Consider the following 18,728-nt stretch of genomic DNA (forward strand, 5'->3'; position numbering starts at 1 on the left):
ATACATTCCCTTTAAAAATGCCAGAAAACTGGGACGAGTATTATAAGCTAAAGCCGCACCTCCTAATCAAATATCATGAAATATATTCTAGACCAAGGCGTTTCAAAGGCAAAATATTTACTGTATCAACTGATTGAAACACATAAGCCCAACCACAAAAGCTGGGAAAAGTTGTTTAATACTTTATAATATAACCAAGCCTCTCTGCTGTAATAGGATATTTATGGACTGATGATCCAACAGTCAATCCAAGATGAGCAGTGTTAACCCCTTCACGTATCAGAAAATCACAGCCCAATACGAATAGCCATAGGTAATATAAATAATGAAAGACCACTGGTAGGCCAAACGGCCAAGAAGAAAGCCCACTTATAAAATGAAGATAGAACCCAAAAATGTAAAGGTTTTTCATCCTAGGAGAAGGAAGCCTGAACCCCCATGTGTATCGCTGCTCCATACCACGGCTTCCTCAGGGAAACGAAGGGTTTTTTTTTTGTTTGTTTTTTTCTTTTAATTCTTTAAAACCTATTATTTTTTGCAGGAAATCTAGAAGGTTTGAGTGAAACGTGTAAACCCTTTGAAGTAATGTATTCCCCCTCTTGTGAAGCGAATAGGAATGGTCTTCAGTTAGAGGAAGCAGCAGCTGATGGAATGGACTCATTAGTACAAGACGAACTTGGATACCAAATGTTTGAGGTTTCAGGTAATTCAGTATTCCTTCCCCTCCCGATCACAAAAAAGAAAGTATGTGTCCCATGTGTGTTTATTGGTATTCTGTTTCTAAGCCATGGTTTGCATTGTGCGGGTCAGGATTTTTTGCACTCCCTTGAGTATGTGCACACTGTCTTATAAACATCACCGCATCTGCTGAGTTTTCCCAGGCGAAACCATTTAGGAAAAGTCCATCAGTTGTCTTCCTGAAGCAGCTTCACTGGCAGTTTTGCTGGCAATATATTTTACTCTATACTTCAGCTATAGAGAGCAGGCAGCTTCCCAGCGGAAGCCATCTGGAGAATTGGCATCATTTTTATGGGGCTCACTTGCGCTTGCTTTTTCATGAAGAATCCCTCTTTTAGGGTATGCGCACATGGTATATAACTTTTTAAAGGTGCAAGTTTCAAGATTGCTTTTCAAGAGGGCTGCACTCCCCTACCTTCCTGCTTGCCTGGAAAGGGGCTCTGCACCCCTGAATGAACGTTCGGGCTAGCATTGGCCCAAACCTTTTGTTATCCTATGCTGAAGCAGAGGCAGCGTTTGCTTCCACAGCATCGTAGAACTGTAGGGGCGCCCAAGCTGGCTGAATCCAGCAAGCCATCCAACTTCAGTGCTGCACTTACAAGCTGTATACAAAAGCTTGTAAGCACTGCACTCCTTGCCTAGGAATCTGGTGGCCACTTAGCGACTGCTGCAGTGGCCAGTAACCTAGATAATGAGCAATAAACAATGAAATTAAAAAACCCTCCTTTCTTGAAAAGAGAGGCTTAAGAAGCAGTAAATTGCACGCTCTGTTTTACAGGCACTTTGCAATTTTATCCATTAAAGAACTTTGAAAATAACCATTTCATTTAGGAGGACTAAAAGGAAAATTTAAAGGGGTTCTCTTGTCAAAGACTGCAAGTCATACATGCCGCCAGTTATACATTTGCCTTGCACTGAATTGGTTATTTAGATGAATGCTCATCGATGTAATACCATGATAGCTCATGTCTGCCATAACTAGGGGCTTTTTATTTTAAGTTGGAAAAGGTGTCCTCAGTTGTCTGTCCTGCTATGATCATTAGCTCTAAAAGTGCATATGGATAGGGATGTCATTAGAAGACTGCCTCTTAGAGGTTTGTATTTTCAGCATTGTAAAAATTCTGAACTTCCTTATTTTTAGATAAGGCTCCATTGTATTCTGCTATTAGAGATAACCTATAAATCCTTCCGTCCGCAAGGAACAGGTCTTATTTTTCTCCCTTTCGCTTATCTGAAAATTTTGCGCCTCTCCCCCCTCACCCTGTTCTTTTGTCTTGAAAGAAATATTCCAGTGTTATATAAAGAGGCAATTTCACTGCAAGACAATCGTGAGTGTTGATAAAAACACTTGTTTGACGATTATCTTGTCATGTTAACAAGCTGCTGATGAATGAGCAAAACTCTCATCGGGTGAAATGACTTTTTTCTGCTGCATAAAATTCATCTTTTTCGGCGGTGCATCATCCTGTGTAAACAGGACTCGTCCTGTCAAATCATGGCAGCCTATGTGTGCTGAGGGATCTAGTGTAGATGGCTCAGTGTGCATCGTTTACTTTGGTCTGCCTGTGTAAACAGGCATTCAAGCAACTGCTGATCGGTAAGTTTATTGATCGGCGGTAATATCGTGCTGCCGGTCGGTCTATGTAAGTGAAGCTGTTTTCCTGCTCTGCTCATCTTTTTCGTTCTTGCTGCATCTTGTTACTTTTTGATATGGCTTATTGTCCATAACTACGTGACCATGGCTGCTAAATATTAGCTACATTGTTGATTGTATGGTCAGCCTTGATATTACACAGCGGCTGGTAGGTTAAAGGGGTTTTCCCAGTAACAAAGTACTTTTTAATTAATAGATCTTGGAATAATATTAACTTACACAATGTGTTTAAAAAAAAAAAAATGTTCCTGTGCTGAGATAATCTTATAAATGTGCCCCTGCTGTGTACTGTGTAATGGCTGTGTCTGACCGTGCAGGAACATGGTCTGATCATACCACATCTCCTGGGCAGGGGAGGAAGCAAAAGTGTATACAGACATTACAGCAGGGGATCACAGCTGATTCTTTTTGTGAGGCAAAACATTTCACTGCCTGTTTTTAAGCAATGTTTTACTGTAAAGAAAGAATCAGCTGTGATCTGTGTTGTAATGTCTGTATACTCTTTTGCTTCCTCCCCTGCCCAGGCGATGTGGTATGATCAGACCATGTTCCTGTACGGTCAGACACAGCCATTACACAGTACACAGCAGGGGCACATTTATAAGATTATCTCAGCACAGGAACATTTTTTTTTAAACCAGTTGTGGAAGTTATTATTCAAAGATCTATTGATTGAAATTAACTTTCTGTGAAAACCCCTTTAAGTCATCACGATGTTGGATTGTGAAGCTGCATAGGACTTAGGTGTAAGCAAATGTTAAGAAAGTTGAAAGTTTGTTTTATGTTTTGAACTACTTGAATGCCTGGTAGTTTTATCACTTTTTATTACAAAGGTTGAAGTCCAGCTGGCATCTGTAATAGAGGTCCTGTAGATAAACATGTGACCATAACTACTACTCTGCCTAGCTGTATTGTGTCCTGGTAGTCCATAACCCCGAGACCCCCACCTTTTCATCTCGGTTTCCTATTTAAGGATTCATGATCTTTTAAAGGAAATGGGTAATCAGAAAATGACCTATTGCTTAAAAGATTTTTAATGTGTTTTCAACGTTAGTTTTTTTTTTTTTGTATCTTATTTTGATTAATTTTATATCATGATCTGTCCGAAAAATATTAGGCGTCTTGCAGTTTTGATACTGGAACTTTTCTAGACTCTTCCTGCTCTTTCAGGAAATCCACATGTACATTAGCCGCAGTCGGTCAGTCCCTATCTTTTGTGTTGATGCATCTAATATGCAAAGGTCATTGTGAAGGGGAGGGTTTGTGTATAAAGATATTACCTGTTATAATCCTGTTGGTGATAACTATACTTCTGAAAATTCTTCTGTAAAGAACAGGAACAATGAGTTTAAAGCCCTGGAGGCCAGTTTCTAATTTGCAAGATCTATCTAATTACGGTTGTGTGGATACTTAATGTGTAGCTTTTGTTACATTTTAATATTTATATTTATATATTATTTCTCACAGATAACAGTCAATGCAGAATTTTTTTTTTATGTTTTATGAGCCTTTAAAGGGATATCTGTGTAATCTTTTTTTTTTTTTTTTATTTTTTCTCACTAACTCGGGCATCATGTGCCAGCATCTTTGCTATGGCGGCCTAGACCCAGTGTTTATGTAATGGCTGGGTCGAATAGAAGCATTGATGGTGCTGATGCTTCTGTTCATTGCATAGCGCTTACTGTTCACTTTGCTGCCTGCAAAAGAAGATGGAAGTGGTAATAAACTGCTTCTGTTTTTCTCTCCAGGCTCCCTGGGTATGTCTGACAGCTGGAGACTGGACCTTCTCCAGCTAGATATCAGGAGCTTTGTCCCTGCAGTGTAAATTGTCAATGGCGTGGGGTTAAAGCCCAAAACATAGTGCCGAAAAGTTACAGCGTTTGGTCATGATTTGCTTAAGCAATGGGTCATTTTCTGGTGGTGTGTTCCCTTTTAAAGACTTTTTTCGTTATTACAAACTGATAGACTCCCTTTAACCCCTTAATAACATCTGACGCACTAATACACGTCTGTGCCCTGGGACTTAAGAGCCAGACCCGTATTAGTACGTCATCGCGATCGCGCGCGCACACAGGCTGTGCGGGCGCGATCGCCGCCGGGTGTCAGCTGATAGTACCGGGTGTCAGCTGTGACAATGTGCAGGGAGCGGTCCTGCACCGCTCCCAGCACATTAACCCCCGCGATGCCACGATCGAAGTCGATCGCGGCATTGCGGGGGCAAGGGGAGGTGATCGGCGATACTCACCACCTCTTCCGGCTTCCAGCGCAGTCTGCAAAGGCTTCCCGGGTGTTGCCATGACGACCCGATGTCGTCATGACAACATCCGGGTCACCAGAGAGCAGGAAGATTGCTTGGAGATGCGCAGTGCATCTCCAAGCAATCTTCACACTGTGCACTTCTGACAGCCTTCATGGCATAGGGATGGTGCTCCATTCCTGTGCCATGCAGGCGATCAGAAAAAAAAAAGTGAAAGTCCCAGAGTGGGACAAAGTAATAAAGTGTATAAACTGTGTGAAAGTGGGGAAAAAAAAAAAAAAAAAAAAATGTGCAAAAATATTATAAAAAAAAAAAAATACACCAAAAATAAAAATATAATGTACCCATCAATAAATATTATTATAAAAAAAAAACAATAAAAGTACACATATTTGGTATCGCCGCGTCCGGAACAACCTGACCTATAAAACTGTCCCACTAGTTAACCCCTTCAGTGAACACGGTAAAAAAAAAAAACAAAAAAAAAAACCAAGCAAAAAACAATGCTTTATCACCATACCGCCAAACAAAAAGTGGAATAACACGCGATCAAAAAGACGCATATAAATAAAAATGATACCGCTGAAAACGTCATCTCGTCCCGCAAAAAACAAGCCGCCATACACCTCCATCAGCCGAAAAATAAAAAAGTTATAGCTCTCAGAATAAAGCGATACTAAAAAATATTTTTTTCTATAAAATAGCTTTTATTGTGTATAAGCGCCAAAACATAGAAAAATGATACAAATGTGGTACCGCTGTAAACGTACTGACCCGAAGAATAAAGCTACCTCATCAATTTTACCACACGCGGAACAGAATAAAAAAAAAAAAAAAAAACAATTCCTGAATTGTTGGTTTTTGTTTATTCTGCCTCCCAAAAATCGGAATAGAAAGCGATCAAAAAATGTCACGTGCCTGAAAATGGCACCAATAACAACGTCAAGTCATCCCGCAAAAAACGAGCCGTCATATGACTGTCTGCCAAAATCTGGAAAAATTATAGCTCTCAAAATATGGCGATGCAAAAACTAGATTTTACAAAAAATGCGTCTTTTAGTGTGTGACAGCTGTCAGTCATAAAAACCCCATATGATTCTGGCATTGCTGTAATCACACCGACCCGAAGAATAAAGTCGTCTAATCACTTATACCGCACAAGGAACGGCGTCAAAAATAAACTCTTGGGCTGGGGCTAGGGTTGGGCTGGGGCTAGGGTTGGGCTGGGGCTAGGGTTGGGCTGGGGCTAGGGTTGGGCTGGGGCTAGGGTTGGGCTGGGGCTAGGGTTGTGCTGGGGCTAGGGTTGTGCTGGGGTTGGGATTTTTTTCAAAAGTAAGAAAAAAAGATGACGATATGGCGACTAGTGTTGAGAGCAAGTGCTCGCTACTTGAGTTTGCATCGGGTGCTCTGGTATGCATTTAGTATCGTGGGTATTTGAGTGACATGCTCGAGTCTCTGCCCCATATGCTTCGCGGCCAAAAAACTTTACGGGGATTGCCTGCCATGCACGAGCGATCCCCGCATGTTTTTTTTTGGGTGTCTAATAACCGTGAAACATGCGGAGCAGGGTCTCGAGCATGTCACTCGAGCACACGCTGTACATGGTGCATACCTGAGTACCCGATGCAAACTCAAGTAGCGAGCACTTGCGCTCAAGAATAATGACAACTTATTCAATATGATGACCTAATGTAAACAAATTCTGTGCCGTACCTCTGGGTTCAAAATATTCACTATACACCTTAATAAAATCCTTGAGGGGTATAGTTTCCAAAATGGGGACACTTGTGGGGGAGCTCCACTGTTTAGGCACATCACGGGCTCTCCAAACGCGACATGGTGTCCGCTAACAAATTGAATGGAAAATCGGCTCAAATTGTTAGCGGACGCCATGTTGCGTTTGGAGAGCCCCTGTGTGCCCAAACATTGGAGCTCCCCCACAAGTGACCCCATTTTGGAAATTAGACCCCCCATGGCACCTATCTAGATGCATAGTGAGCACTTGGAATCCCCAGGTGCTTCACAAATTGATTCGTAAAAATGAAAAAGTGAAAAAAAAAACACTTTTTCATTTTTATGAATCAATTTGTGAAGCACCTGGGGTTCCAAGTGCTCACTATGAATCTAGATAGGTGCCTTGGGGGGTCTAGTTTCCAAAATGGAGTCACTTGTGGGGGAGCTCCAATGTTTGGGCACGCAGGGACTCTCTAAATGCAACATGGTATCCGCTAACAAATTGAATGGAAAATCAGCTCAAATTGTTAGCGGACACCACATTGCGTTTGGAGAGTCCCTGTGTGCCCAAACATTGGAGCTCCCCCACAAGTGACCCCATTTTGGAAACTAAACCCCCCAAGGCACCTATCTAGATGCATAGTGAGCACTTGGAACCCCTAGGTGCTTCACAAATTGATTCGTAACAATGAAAGTGTTTTTTTTTTCACTTTTTCATTTTTCCGAATCAATTTGTGAAGCACCTGGGGGTTGCAACTGCTCGCTATGCATCTAGATAGGTGCCTTAGGGGGTCTAGTTTCCAAAATGGGGTCACTTGTGGGGGAGCTCCAATGTTGGGGCACACAGGGGCTCTCTAAACGCAACATGGTGTCCGCTAATTATTCAAGCAAATTTTACAATCAAAAAGTCAAATGGTGCTCCTTCCCTTCCGAGCCCTACAGTGCGCCCAAACAGTGTTTTTTCCCCAAATATTGGGTATCTGCGTGCCCAGGGGAAATTGCACAACAAATTTTGCGGTCCATTTTTTCTTGTTACCCCTGTGAAAATAAAAAAAATTGGGTCTAAAGTAACATTTTTGTGAAAAAAGTTAAATGTTCATTTTTTTCTTCCACATTCAAAAAATTCCTATGAAGCACCTGAAGGGTTAATAAAGTTCTTGAATGTGGTTTTGAGCACCTTGAGGGGTGCAGTTTTTAGAATGGTGTCACTTTTGGGTATTTTCTGTCATAAAGACCTCTCAAAGTGACTTCAAATGTGATGTGGTCCCTAAAAAAATGGTTTTGTAAATTTTGTTGGAAAAATGAGAAATCGCTGGTCAACTTTTAACCCTTATAGCTCCCTAACAAAAAAAAAATTTTGGTTCCAAAATTGTGCTGATATAAAGTAGACATGTGGGAAATGTTATTTATTAACTCTTTTGTGTGACATATCGCTCTGATTTCAGGGCTTAAAAATTCAAATTTTGAAAATTGCAAAATTTTCAAAATTTTCGCCAAATTTCCGTTTTTTTCACAAATAAACGCAAGTGATATCGAAGAAATTTTTCCACAATCATGAAGTACAATATGTCACGAAAAAACAATCTCAGAATCAGGGGGATCCGTTGAAGCGTTCCAGAGTAATTACCTCATAAAGTGACAGTGGTCAGAATTGTAAAAATTGGCCCGGTCATTAACGTGCAAACCACCCACGGGGCTTAAGGGGTTAATGAGGACTGAATTCAGTAGCCCAAGTGACAACTTAATTTGTCTGTGTTCTTATGAAGGTGAAGGCACGTCCTCTGTTCCACAAGCCGTTTCTGCCGAAGATCTGAAAGAATGTCTGAAAAAACAATTGGAGTTCTGCTTTTCAAGGTATTAGTATAATTATACTATTTCATATCAAGCGATAAAAATGATGATTAATTTTTATTTGTATAGCGCCAACAAATTCCGCAGCACTTTACATTTTAGAGGGGATTTAATAGACAATAAAAGACATTACAGAATAACAATCGCATAAATCAACAGATACCAGGAGGAGAGAGGGCCCTGCTTACAATCTGAGGAAGATGCAAAAAAGAAAATCTAGAGATGGTTATGTTCATTATGTGATATGGATTTCTATTTTTTGCTGCAGAGAGAACCTATCTAAAGACTTATACTTGATGTCCCAAATGGATAGTGATCAGTTTGTACCTATATGGACAATTGCAAATATGGAAGGAATAAAAAAACTGACCACTGATATGGACCTTATTGTTGAAGTTCTACGTTGTAAGTAGTCACATCTTGCGTATATTACTTTTCAATACACTACCGTTCAAAAGTTTGAGGTCATTTAGAAATGTCATTATTTTTCAAACAAAAGCACATTTTTTTTCAATGAAACTAACATTAAATGAATCAGAAATACACTCTACACATTATTAATGTGGTAAATGACAATTCTAGCTGCAACCGTCTTGTTTTTATTGCAATATCTACATAGGTATATAGAGGCCCATTTCCAACAACCACCACTGCATTGTTTTAATGGTACATTGTGTTTGCTAACTGTGTAAGAAGGCTAATGAATGTTTAGAAAGCCCTTGCACAAGTATGTTAGCCCAGCTGAAAACGGTGTGGCTGATTTTGAGAAGCAATAAAATTGACCTTCCTTTGAACTTTCATGTGAAACTCTACAGTCTATTCTTGTTCTTAGAATGAAGGCTATTCCATGTGAGAAATTGCCAAGAAACTGAAGATTTCCTACAATGGTGTGTACTACTCCCTTCAGAGGAGAGCACAAACAGGCTCTAACCAGAGTAGAAAGAGAAGTGGGAGGCCCCGCTTCACAACTGAGCAACAAGACAAGTACATTAGAGTCTCTAGTTTGAAAAATCAACGCCTCACAGCTCCTCACCAGGCAGCTTCATTAAATAGTACACACAAAACGCCAGTGTCAACGTCTACAGTGAAGAGGCGACTCCGGGATGCTGCCCTTCAGGGCAAAGTGGCAAAGAAAAAGCCATATCTGAGACTGGCTAATAAAAGGAAAAGATTAATATGGGCAAAAGAAGATTGGAACAAAGTTTTATGGACAAACGAGTCAAAGTTTGAGGTGTTTGGATCACACAGAAGAACATTTGTGAGACGCAGAAACACTGAAAAGATGCTGGAAGAGTGCCTGACGCCATCTGTGGAGGTAATGTGATGGTCTGAGGTTGCTTTGGTGCTGGTAAAGTGGGAGATTTGTACAAGGTAAATGGGATTTCGAATAAGGAAGGCTATCACTCCATTTTGAAACGCCGTGCCATACCCTGTGGACCGCGCTTGATTGGAGCCAATTTCATCCTACAACAGGACAATGACCCAAAGCACACCTACAAATTATGCATGAACTATTTAGGGAAGAAGCAGGCAGCTGGTATTCGATCTGTAATGGAGTGGCCAGTGCAGTCACCAGATCTCAACCCCATTGAGCTGTTGTGGGAGCAGCTTGACCGTATGCTATGCAAAAAGTGCCCATCAAGCCAATCCAACTTGTGGGAGGGACTTCAGGAAGCATGGGGTGAAATTTCTCAAGATTACCTCAGCAAATTAACAGCTAGAATGCCAAAGGTCTGCAATGCTGGAATTGCTGCAAAGGAGCATTCTGAGACGAAAGCAAAGTGTGAAGGAGAAAATTATTCTTTCAAATAAAAATCATTATTTCTAACCTTGTCAATGTCTGGACTATATTTTCTAATCATTTTGCAACTCATTTGATAAAAGTATGAGTTTTCATGGAAAACACAATTGTCGGCGTGACCCCCAAACTTTTGAACGGTAGTGTACATCAGAAGACCTCTGTGCTTGTGGGCACTGCATGATTGGGTTTTGTGTTGTGATCTAGTCTGGGCATCTTCAGATGGTGGTGGCACAACACCTTCACTATGAGGTTGTGATGGGATTAACACTCCCTGACCCCCTTTCCTGACCACTATTATTTTTGTTGCAGCTACGCCTGTGGTACAAGTTGATGAAAAAGGAGAGAAAGTGAGACCAAACCACAAACGATGTATTATAATTCTACGTGAAATCCCTGAAACTACTCCTGTGGAGGTACAGTTTCTTCTTGGTGACAGTTAAAGGGTCTGTTTAAATGACAGCATTTAGATCATTATTTGTAAGCATAGACTGAGTCGGTGAAAAATACGGAAGTTAGATTTATTTTTCAATGCACTTCTGTTTTGGACCCACTCCTGGTTTTAGCATACAAATGCTGCTCAAAATTCTGCCATGTAAAAGTGCCTTGTGTGTCAGCTGGACAACTGTCCAGGACATGTGGTGTATCTAGTTACCCTGAAAGTAACCCAGTCAGCTTGTCATGTTACACACACACACATTCCTGTCATTACCTCATTAAATTGAGTTCATCTCGGCGTTCATACCCACACTGCTCTACCCAGGACACTTCCGTAACCCCTTCCTGACATATGATGTACCGTTACATCGTATGTTGGGTGTTAATGACTGGTGCTGAGCTCACGCTAAACCTGGAAGATGTGCTGTCAGAATCTTGCCATAACAGCAACGACTGGACTGGTCTCCATGAACCGCTGATCAGTGAATGACAGCGGCATTTAAAGGACTAATCGCTGGGGCGCATGTGCACCGGCTCCCATTGGCACCTTGCGATTGCTGAAAGATTGTCGTGGGAGGTGGCTGAACGTCCCTATGGCTTACTTTTCTCCTCCAATGAAGCCCAGCCTGTCACTGGACTTTATAGGAGAATTACCTTTTGCCTATACAATGCAATACTATTTCAATTACGGTATATTAAACAAGCAAACATGATCGTTGGTCAAAGTCCACTAAGGTGATGAAATAAAAAGTTGTAAATGCAAAAAAAAAAAAAAAAAAAATTTCCATCACTTAAAGGGAATTTGTTAGTAAGATCAACTCTCCTAAGCAGTCTATATGGGCATGCAGGTCATAGGACGCTGAATGATATCTGTAAACCGGTATCTTGTTCCAGAGCGATACATGTTTTTCTGATCTGTAAATTAGCTGTTTAAAATTATGAGCCGGACACTGATCTCCCCCCACCCCGAGCTAATTTTAAATGAAGAGGTGATACCAGTGTGATATGTAATGACTGACCGTCTGCTCTCCTGATTTCACTGAAGAGCTGTGATTATGACTAACACTAATCAGAAAGCTCATTTCTGGTGTACCAGCGCAGTTGCAGCTCTCCTTGCAGTCCAGTCAGCTCTGCTGCAGAGTTGTTTCAGATCACCATTAACACTGTACAGCAGAGCTGAGTTTTGTTTAAATACAAACACATTCGCAGCAGTTTTCTCATTGTGTAATGCTATCAGCTGTGCTGTAGAGTTATGCCTGATTATAACTAACACTCTTCAGCCTCCTTCTCACAGGCAGCCAGGTTTGCTGTACTGCCCCTCTCCCACACCTGCTGCCTGTGAGATGAAAGCTGAACTGTTGCAAAGTGGGAAAAAATATCTTACAATTGACCAGTTTGGCTCTTTTTATTAAAAGAAAAAGCAATGATAGTGAACTATAAAAGGAGCGTTAATGAGCCCGTATGACACCACTGACAGATCAGACCTCAACTATCATTGGGGGGGGGGTGGAGTACAGCATGAAAACGTTCAGGTCCAATAGGAGTCAGATCTGTATGTTTTACATTTAAATTGAAAACTAAAAATCTGCAGTGTTAGATGCCAGTGAGCCTCTCTGGCAGTGCGGGCAGTCCTGAGGTGGTCATTTCATTGTTGTTCCAAGTAGCCAAAGATCAGGAGCATCTCACAAACACTGCTGACAAATGAGGGACAAGTGAAGATTTCATTGATGGTTATTAAAAAAAATAAATAAATAAATAATTTTTTTCCCCCCAATTTACTCCATTAAAATCTGTCAAGGTCTTTCAATTCCAGCATAACTGGATTTAAGTTGCTTCCCATAAGATGCTTATTTGTGATTTAAGGGATAGCGGGTTCAGGAGCGATAAGGGTTTAAGTCTTTGTTTTTCTGAGTCACTACAAGTTACTGAAATTAAAAAACGCAAATCTGGTACGACCCTCCCCTCCCAATTACGTTTGGTTATCAAAGGTTTAGAACAAAGCATTTAATAAAAAAATTCCTTTCTTCTCTAAATTTCATGTCTGACGTTTTGGTTTCTTGCAGGAGGTGAAAGCACTATTCGATAATGAAAATTGTCCAAAACTGATAAGTTGTGAGTTTGCTCACAACAATAACTGGTATGTTACATTCCAGTCTGACACTGATGCACAACAGGTGAGATGGGCTCTTGTTCCCTTTATCATTTTTATAGTTTTTGTTTCCTTTTACTGTGAGGTGAAAAGTCACAAATAGTGTGCAACAAATTTATTCCAAAAAAAACAAAACTGCCCTTTTCATAATCTTTCACCAAATGTACAACAAACTGCATACTTCATGAAGTTAATCTATGGAGCCTCCTGAGGCTTGTGAACTTTTTTAAATCTGTTTTCAGAATGTCTGTGATATCCTGATAGTTAGATGCGAATTATGAGTCCAGCTAGAGTATTAATTCTCCGTACACCCAGCCTGACTGACAGCTGCAGCTTGGTACTGAGCATTGAGATCTCTGCAGTACGAAGGACACTGAAGAGCTGTCAATCGGTCAAGGTGGGCGGAGATTGTGTTTAAAGTTTAAAAAAACATAACAGCCATTCTGGCATTAATTTTCAGCGTAAGTACACCAGCCTCTTTGAGTCTAAGATCTATCTAATGTATGTGTTGTGCAAACTGACCTGCTGTGAGTCAGGTTTATTTAAAGGTATTCCTGCAAATCACAACTGCTCCCTGCTTTTGTAGGACTGGTGTGAGATGAACCAATTTTAGTAAATGCTGGCAGGAGCTGTTCTTTAGCCATTTCTTATGTAGCTGAAAATATTTAGCCAAAATATCTTATAAAATAGCAAATGAACAGAGTAAGTGTGTGTATAATTCAGCACATTACACTTCAGATTGTGGTTATTCGTGCTATTTCCTATGATGGCCCTGTGTGTACTAACCCACGGACACTATTCTCTCATGTAGGCTTTTAAATATTTAAGAGAAGAAGTTAAAACATTTCAGGACAAGCCAATAATGGTAAGACCATTTTTTTTCCATTTTCAGACTTCTTTCATGATCCTCATTTTTTACGTGTTCTTTCAACTTTAAGCAAGAAGTTGGTCTGGTTTAAAGAGGATATTTCACTTGCCAAAAATGCGCTTTTATTTTTGTATGCTCTACCTGGATAAATGCTGGTGGTCTCCTGAATCTGGTGATGTATTTTTATTTCTTTCTTTCTTGCTTTTCCATTCCTGAGGTATGTCCCTCTTTTCCTTGTATGTAAATCTAGTCTTTATGGGCATCTTCATGAGGATCTCTCCACGTTGACTACAGATTTGATGCCCTTTCGTGTCTAGATTTACACAATGGGAAAGAGGGGGGCGAGAGAAAAAAAAGGAGGTTCAGGAGAACGGCAGCATTGACTAGGTACAACATTTATGGCATCTATCAATATGAAGTGAACGCTGCTCTTTAAGCCTAGGCCTTTCATGAAAGTCACATTAAATATTTCTGTGCTCTTTTTTTTTTTTTTTTTTTTTTTTACACAGCTCAAAAATAGTTGTGCAACAATAAGTTACAGATCACTTGTACATATGTTTTTAGTCGTGACACTTGTCTGAGATTTATTGTCTCATAAGTAGCCGTTTAGCTTCATCCATGTAAATGTCACGTCAGGCTGGTTACTTGGTACATAGTTCATGATAAGCATGTTAGTTGATAAGTTGTAGATCTCTTTGAGTCCCGCAGCTGGGGTCCCCAGTGATCCTGACACTGGAGGACGCAGACAGAAAAGGGCCCCTGTGCAAGAACAGTATATGGGCCCTTCACAGCCCAAGAGCTCCTAAAAATGAAAAATTGCACCTGCTTTAACCCTCAACTGGTCAGGTAGGGTTTCCTATACCCCAGTGTTTAGAAATCTTATTTTTACAGAAAATGCAAAGATCACTTTTGTTTTAATCGTTTTCTTATTGGCGATTGATTACACATGAGAATAACAAATTTTTGACACACACAAATGGATGGAAGCTAGTGAGACCCTCATACCAGCATTTTTCAAAGAATGGCAGCCGAACAAAAATTCCCTGTGGTGTGGCAAACTCCACCTCACCAGTTGAGGGTTAAAGGTAGAAATAAGCCCCCTTACCTTTTTGGGCTTCAGGTTGCACCAATGATATGTCCACTCCTGGATCCTGACAACCAGACTGGGGTACCTTATTTGTTTGGGTTTTTTTTTAGCTGTGGTCCTGTAGCAATAAATGGAGTCATGACAGTGGACAGTGCATAGGCTGGTGATACGCAGGACACATGTATGGAGCACCTCAGAGGCGGAGTACTGAGCTCTCAATTTTTAATGTTTTCTAGCGAGCAGAATGTCAATCATGACTCTACCTCAGTACAAAAGCATAGTCCGCTAGGTTTTTTAAAAAAAAAAATACGTACAAAGGGTTTTTTGTCAGTGGAAATGGCTGATGTGTTATTACAGGAGCATATATCGGAGACTCCCTTTCGAAAAATACTTCAGGGAATGCTTCCAACTTATATTTTCAATATTTCTTGTAAAATTAAACGATTGCTCTTTGCTTGTTACAACTTAGTTTGTGAATGTTACATGATCCTGATATGGACATGTTCTTCCCTGCAGGCAAGGATAAAAGCCATCAACACATTCTTTGCAAAGAATGGCTACCGAACGGTGGACTCTAATGTGTACAGTCAGCCTGTTCAGACACAAGCACAGTTTCATTCTCCACTCTTTATGCAGCCTGTATATAGTCCTCATCAACAGTATTCACTCTATAACCTTGTGCCTCCAACATGGTCTCCAAACCCAGCACCTTACTTTGAAACTCCACTGGTAAGTAATCGCCATAGATGTTTCTAAGCAAACTACAGTGTTTGTCCTGCTTGGCCCAGTGATGAAAACATGCGCCTTGAGAGAAGAAGGTCTTCGTTCTATTACATGAGTTCAACAGTAATCTAATGGAAGTGTTACCTCCTCAGACACCAGGAATGGTTTCCATTTCTGATCTCTGACATTTAGAATCTTTATTAGTATTTTCATGTAATGAATGCTGGGCCATCTCTATGATTGCAAGATTATGAGATCTGAGGGCCAAAATTCCTATGTTCTTTGGCTGTTTGTGCTGCGGTGTAGCAACCATTACCATAGTGTAGCTTTGCAGGTAACGTAAGGTCGGCTACATCTGTATATCGACTATACCTCTTACTATTCTTAGGATTTATTCACATGCAGTGGACTTAGCTGTGAAATAGTTGCTGAAAATATACAATTAAAGAACCACACAATGCATGTAAATGAGCTGTAATTACATGGTACAGAAGCAATCCATGCGGGTTGGGGCAGGATTTTTATTTTCAGGTCAGTAGCATGCCCTGTTAGTGGTCAAATTCACCTTTTGCTATGCAATAGTAACAAGTGGATTTCACACTATTACGTAGGAGATAAGGTACTCCATTTGTGTAAATTAGGTTGTTAAATACTATGACGTACTTTCCTTAGTGACAGTGAAAATGTATGGAGCCAGCTCAGGAGCTGAGCCTCCTTTATGCCAGGCTGATACCGGCTGTGTGACATAGCTGGCATCTGCCTAAACTTCAGTGACTGAAGAGGGCTCCCGTAACTACAGTTTTAATTATTTTAATGCTGCTGTCGCTCTGACTGCTGTTTCAGTGGTGGCATCATTGCTTGTTTCCATCAGCCCCTATGTCAGGTTCCAATGGGCTACCATGGCAGCCAGGTGGCCTTCTCATGGGCCCCCTTAACTGCTATATTGGTTCTCCTTTGAAGCTCAGCCACACTGTGCTTCATAAGAGAATTGAAATACTGTTAAATATTAGTGTATAGTATAGGTGATCGAAAAATCGATGTTCAAAGCCCCAAGGTGGATTAAAAAAAAAAAAATTAAAAACCTCCCCCTCAAAGATATTTAAAAGGAAAAAAAAAAAAATTAAACTTTTGTGAAAAAACTTGATTGTCACTTACAAAAGAGACAGATATATCAAAATATAAAATTAACTGTCTGGTGAACGCCCAAAAGAAGAAAAAATCTACAATGCTGCTGGTTTCCAGACTTGTTCTTCTCCCCCAACCCTAAAAGAAAAAAAAAAAAAAGCTGTGATCAAAAGGTCACTTGAGCCCCAATATTATATAATTAAAAACGTCGACTCAAGGTGCAAAAGAAAAAAAACAAGCCCTCATACAGCAAAGTGGACATAAAATAAAAGTGCAGATTTTTTTTTTTTTCATTCACCACAAAAAAAACAAAACAATTTTTGCTATTTGTTGCCTTACTGACCTGGAGAATCATGGCATGTAAAGAATAAAATGTGTGTGTGTGTGTGTAGATGTATATGATAATGAACGGTGTCATTCAAAAGTACAACTTGTCCAGCAAAAAAACCAAGCCCCCATATGTTTATCTCTACAGAAAAAATAAAGTTAAGGGTCTTGGAAGAACGAGAGAGGAAAACGAAAGTACAAAGCTTAAAAGTTCCCAAACTTCACCTGCCTCCAGTTATTAATACCCTATGATTTCATATTTACTCGCCCCTCCTCCATCCTTAGATTCCTCTGATTAATCATATTTTTCCTTCTGCAGGCTCCGTTTCCAAATGGTGGCTATGTCAATGGTTTTAATTCTTCAGGATCGTACAAAACAAGTGCTGCTTTAAGTATAGGTCGACCTTTCCATAGAAACCGGTAGGTACAATCTCTGTGCCGTTCATTACTAGTAGGTTCTGGTTGCTGTGACATAACCTCTCCCATTCAGGTTTTATCCTACAGCCACTTGTTACTGTATGTGAGCTTTGTACTTGAATCCGTTTTTTATGGGAATTATTTAAGTGTCGATCCCAGCTTTACTGACAAGGGCCAGTTATACATCCGCAAAGAGGATTGAAATTCTGCCCTGCTAACAAAAGGAACGTGTTTTAGCAATGCATTCTTTTGTGAAAAACTACAGAGAGCCTTCTGGAATGGCTCTGCTATTTTCTAGTAAGTTATAAGGTCATTTAAGGTCACAAACAGTTAAAATGTAACAGTCGGGTCATTCGGCAGACACATTGCACTATTTTCCAGTGTCTGCAGTAATTTTTGCTTGTGTGAGTAGAACCTTTTTCCAATACCATTGACCATTGTATACCATTTTCTGCCAGTCCATTTTTTTTTTTTTTTTTTTTTATATATTCTCTGCTTTCCTAATAAGGTTTATCTCTCAAATGTTTCAATAGTGCTTGTATACCAAATAAACACTGTTCACAATGGTCGGTTTGTATAAAACTTTTGGCTATTTTTAGTTTCAAAGGATCCGCGTGCTAATACCCCATGTTACACGTAGTTCTTTCTGCAGATTACGCTCTTGGCATGGACTATAAATCCTTCACATGCTGCAAATTTTAAAATCTGCTGTATGAGCTAAAAAAAATCTCTTAGATACTTGCACACAGTGGATTTTTGTCATTTTGGTTAAGCCACACATTGCAGAGAGTGAAATCCATGGTGACATCCACATCATAAATTGACGTGCTGGAGAATGCAATTCCACAGCGCCGTTCAGTTTTTCTTATTTATTTTTTTTTTATCTACATACTTCATGCTCCATGTTAATGAGATTTCCTAATATCTTACACAGATCGGCTGCTTTAATGACTGATTTTTAAACCACAAATCAACACTAGAAGCAGCACTTAGCTGCCTCTTTCCCTACTTATCTGGGATAATGAGGGCACCACTCGATAAATTGGGTTCTCCTTGGACTACTAAAACAGTGCAAAACATACAAGAGGAAAGGATCACCAAGTTAATCTGTTTTTAGTGATATGAAAAGACAAGACTGCACAGTTAAACACCAATAGGCTATATTTACTTTAAGCAGGTGCGCCCACAATGGAGCAGCCACCGATCCTCATCTGCCAAAGTAACAGCAATGAACAGGATATTTGGAATACTACATTAACACCTCAGTGTCAGTCGAAATGTTATAACATTATGAAGTGATGAGTAACCTGACATGAAAGAATTAGGAATTTTTAAACTGTTAACCAGTGACTTGACAACCTTAAATTTCTTTTACTTTTGAATCACTGTGACAATATGGCCGGGCCACAAAGCCCAGACTGAACGCTGTTCTTCCGACCTGAAGAGCCAGCTTCATGTGGGCATTGCGGTATATATATGGCCGACTGAACATGACCTAAGGCTACATTCTCTTAGAGCTGATAGACCGGTCTCTCCCTAACAGCGCTGTGAAGAGACGGCCT

General features: G+C 40.2%; 1 protein-coding gene across 4 annotated transcripts in view; it reads left to right on the plus strand.

The window, feature by feature from the left end:
* LARP4 (La ribonucleoprotein 4) overlaps nucleotides 1-18,728 on the plus strand; it is a 43,463-nt gene that overhangs the window by 10,991 nt on the left and 13,744 nt on the right. For all 4 annotated transcript variants that reach the window (XM_073663209.1, XM_073663207.1, XM_073663206.1 and 1 more), the window contains exons 3-10: nucleotides 542-703; nucleotides 8,150-8,237; nucleotides 8,503-8,639; nucleotides 10,345-10,448; nucleotides 12,534-12,644; nucleotides 13,431-13,484; nucleotides 15,091-15,303; nucleotides 17,069-17,169. In XM_073663209.1, the coding sequence (XP_073519310.1) occupies nucleotides 586-703; nucleotides 8,150-8,237; nucleotides 8,503-8,639; nucleotides 10,345-10,448; nucleotides 12,534-12,644; nucleotides 13,431-13,484; nucleotides 15,091-15,303; nucleotides 17,069-17,169 (926 nt within the window). In that variant the 5' untranslated portion in view covers nucleotides 542-585. The remainder of the gene's footprint in view (nucleotides 1-541; nucleotides 704-8,149; nucleotides 8,238-8,502; nucleotides 8,640-10,344; nucleotides 10,449-12,533; nucleotides 12,645-13,430; nucleotides 13,485-15,090; nucleotides 15,304-17,068; nucleotides 17,170-18,728) is intronic.

The sequence above is a fragment of the Phyllobates terribilis genome, unplaced genomic scaffold, assembly GCF_046119375.1.
Source record: "Phyllobates terribilis strain yellow unplaced genomic scaffold, ASM4611937v1 Scaffold_2__4_contigs__length_985480577, whole genome shotgun sequence".
NCBI classification, from domain to species: Eukaryota; Metazoa; Chordata; class Amphibia; order Anura; family Dendrobatidae; genus Phyllobates; species Phyllobates terribilis.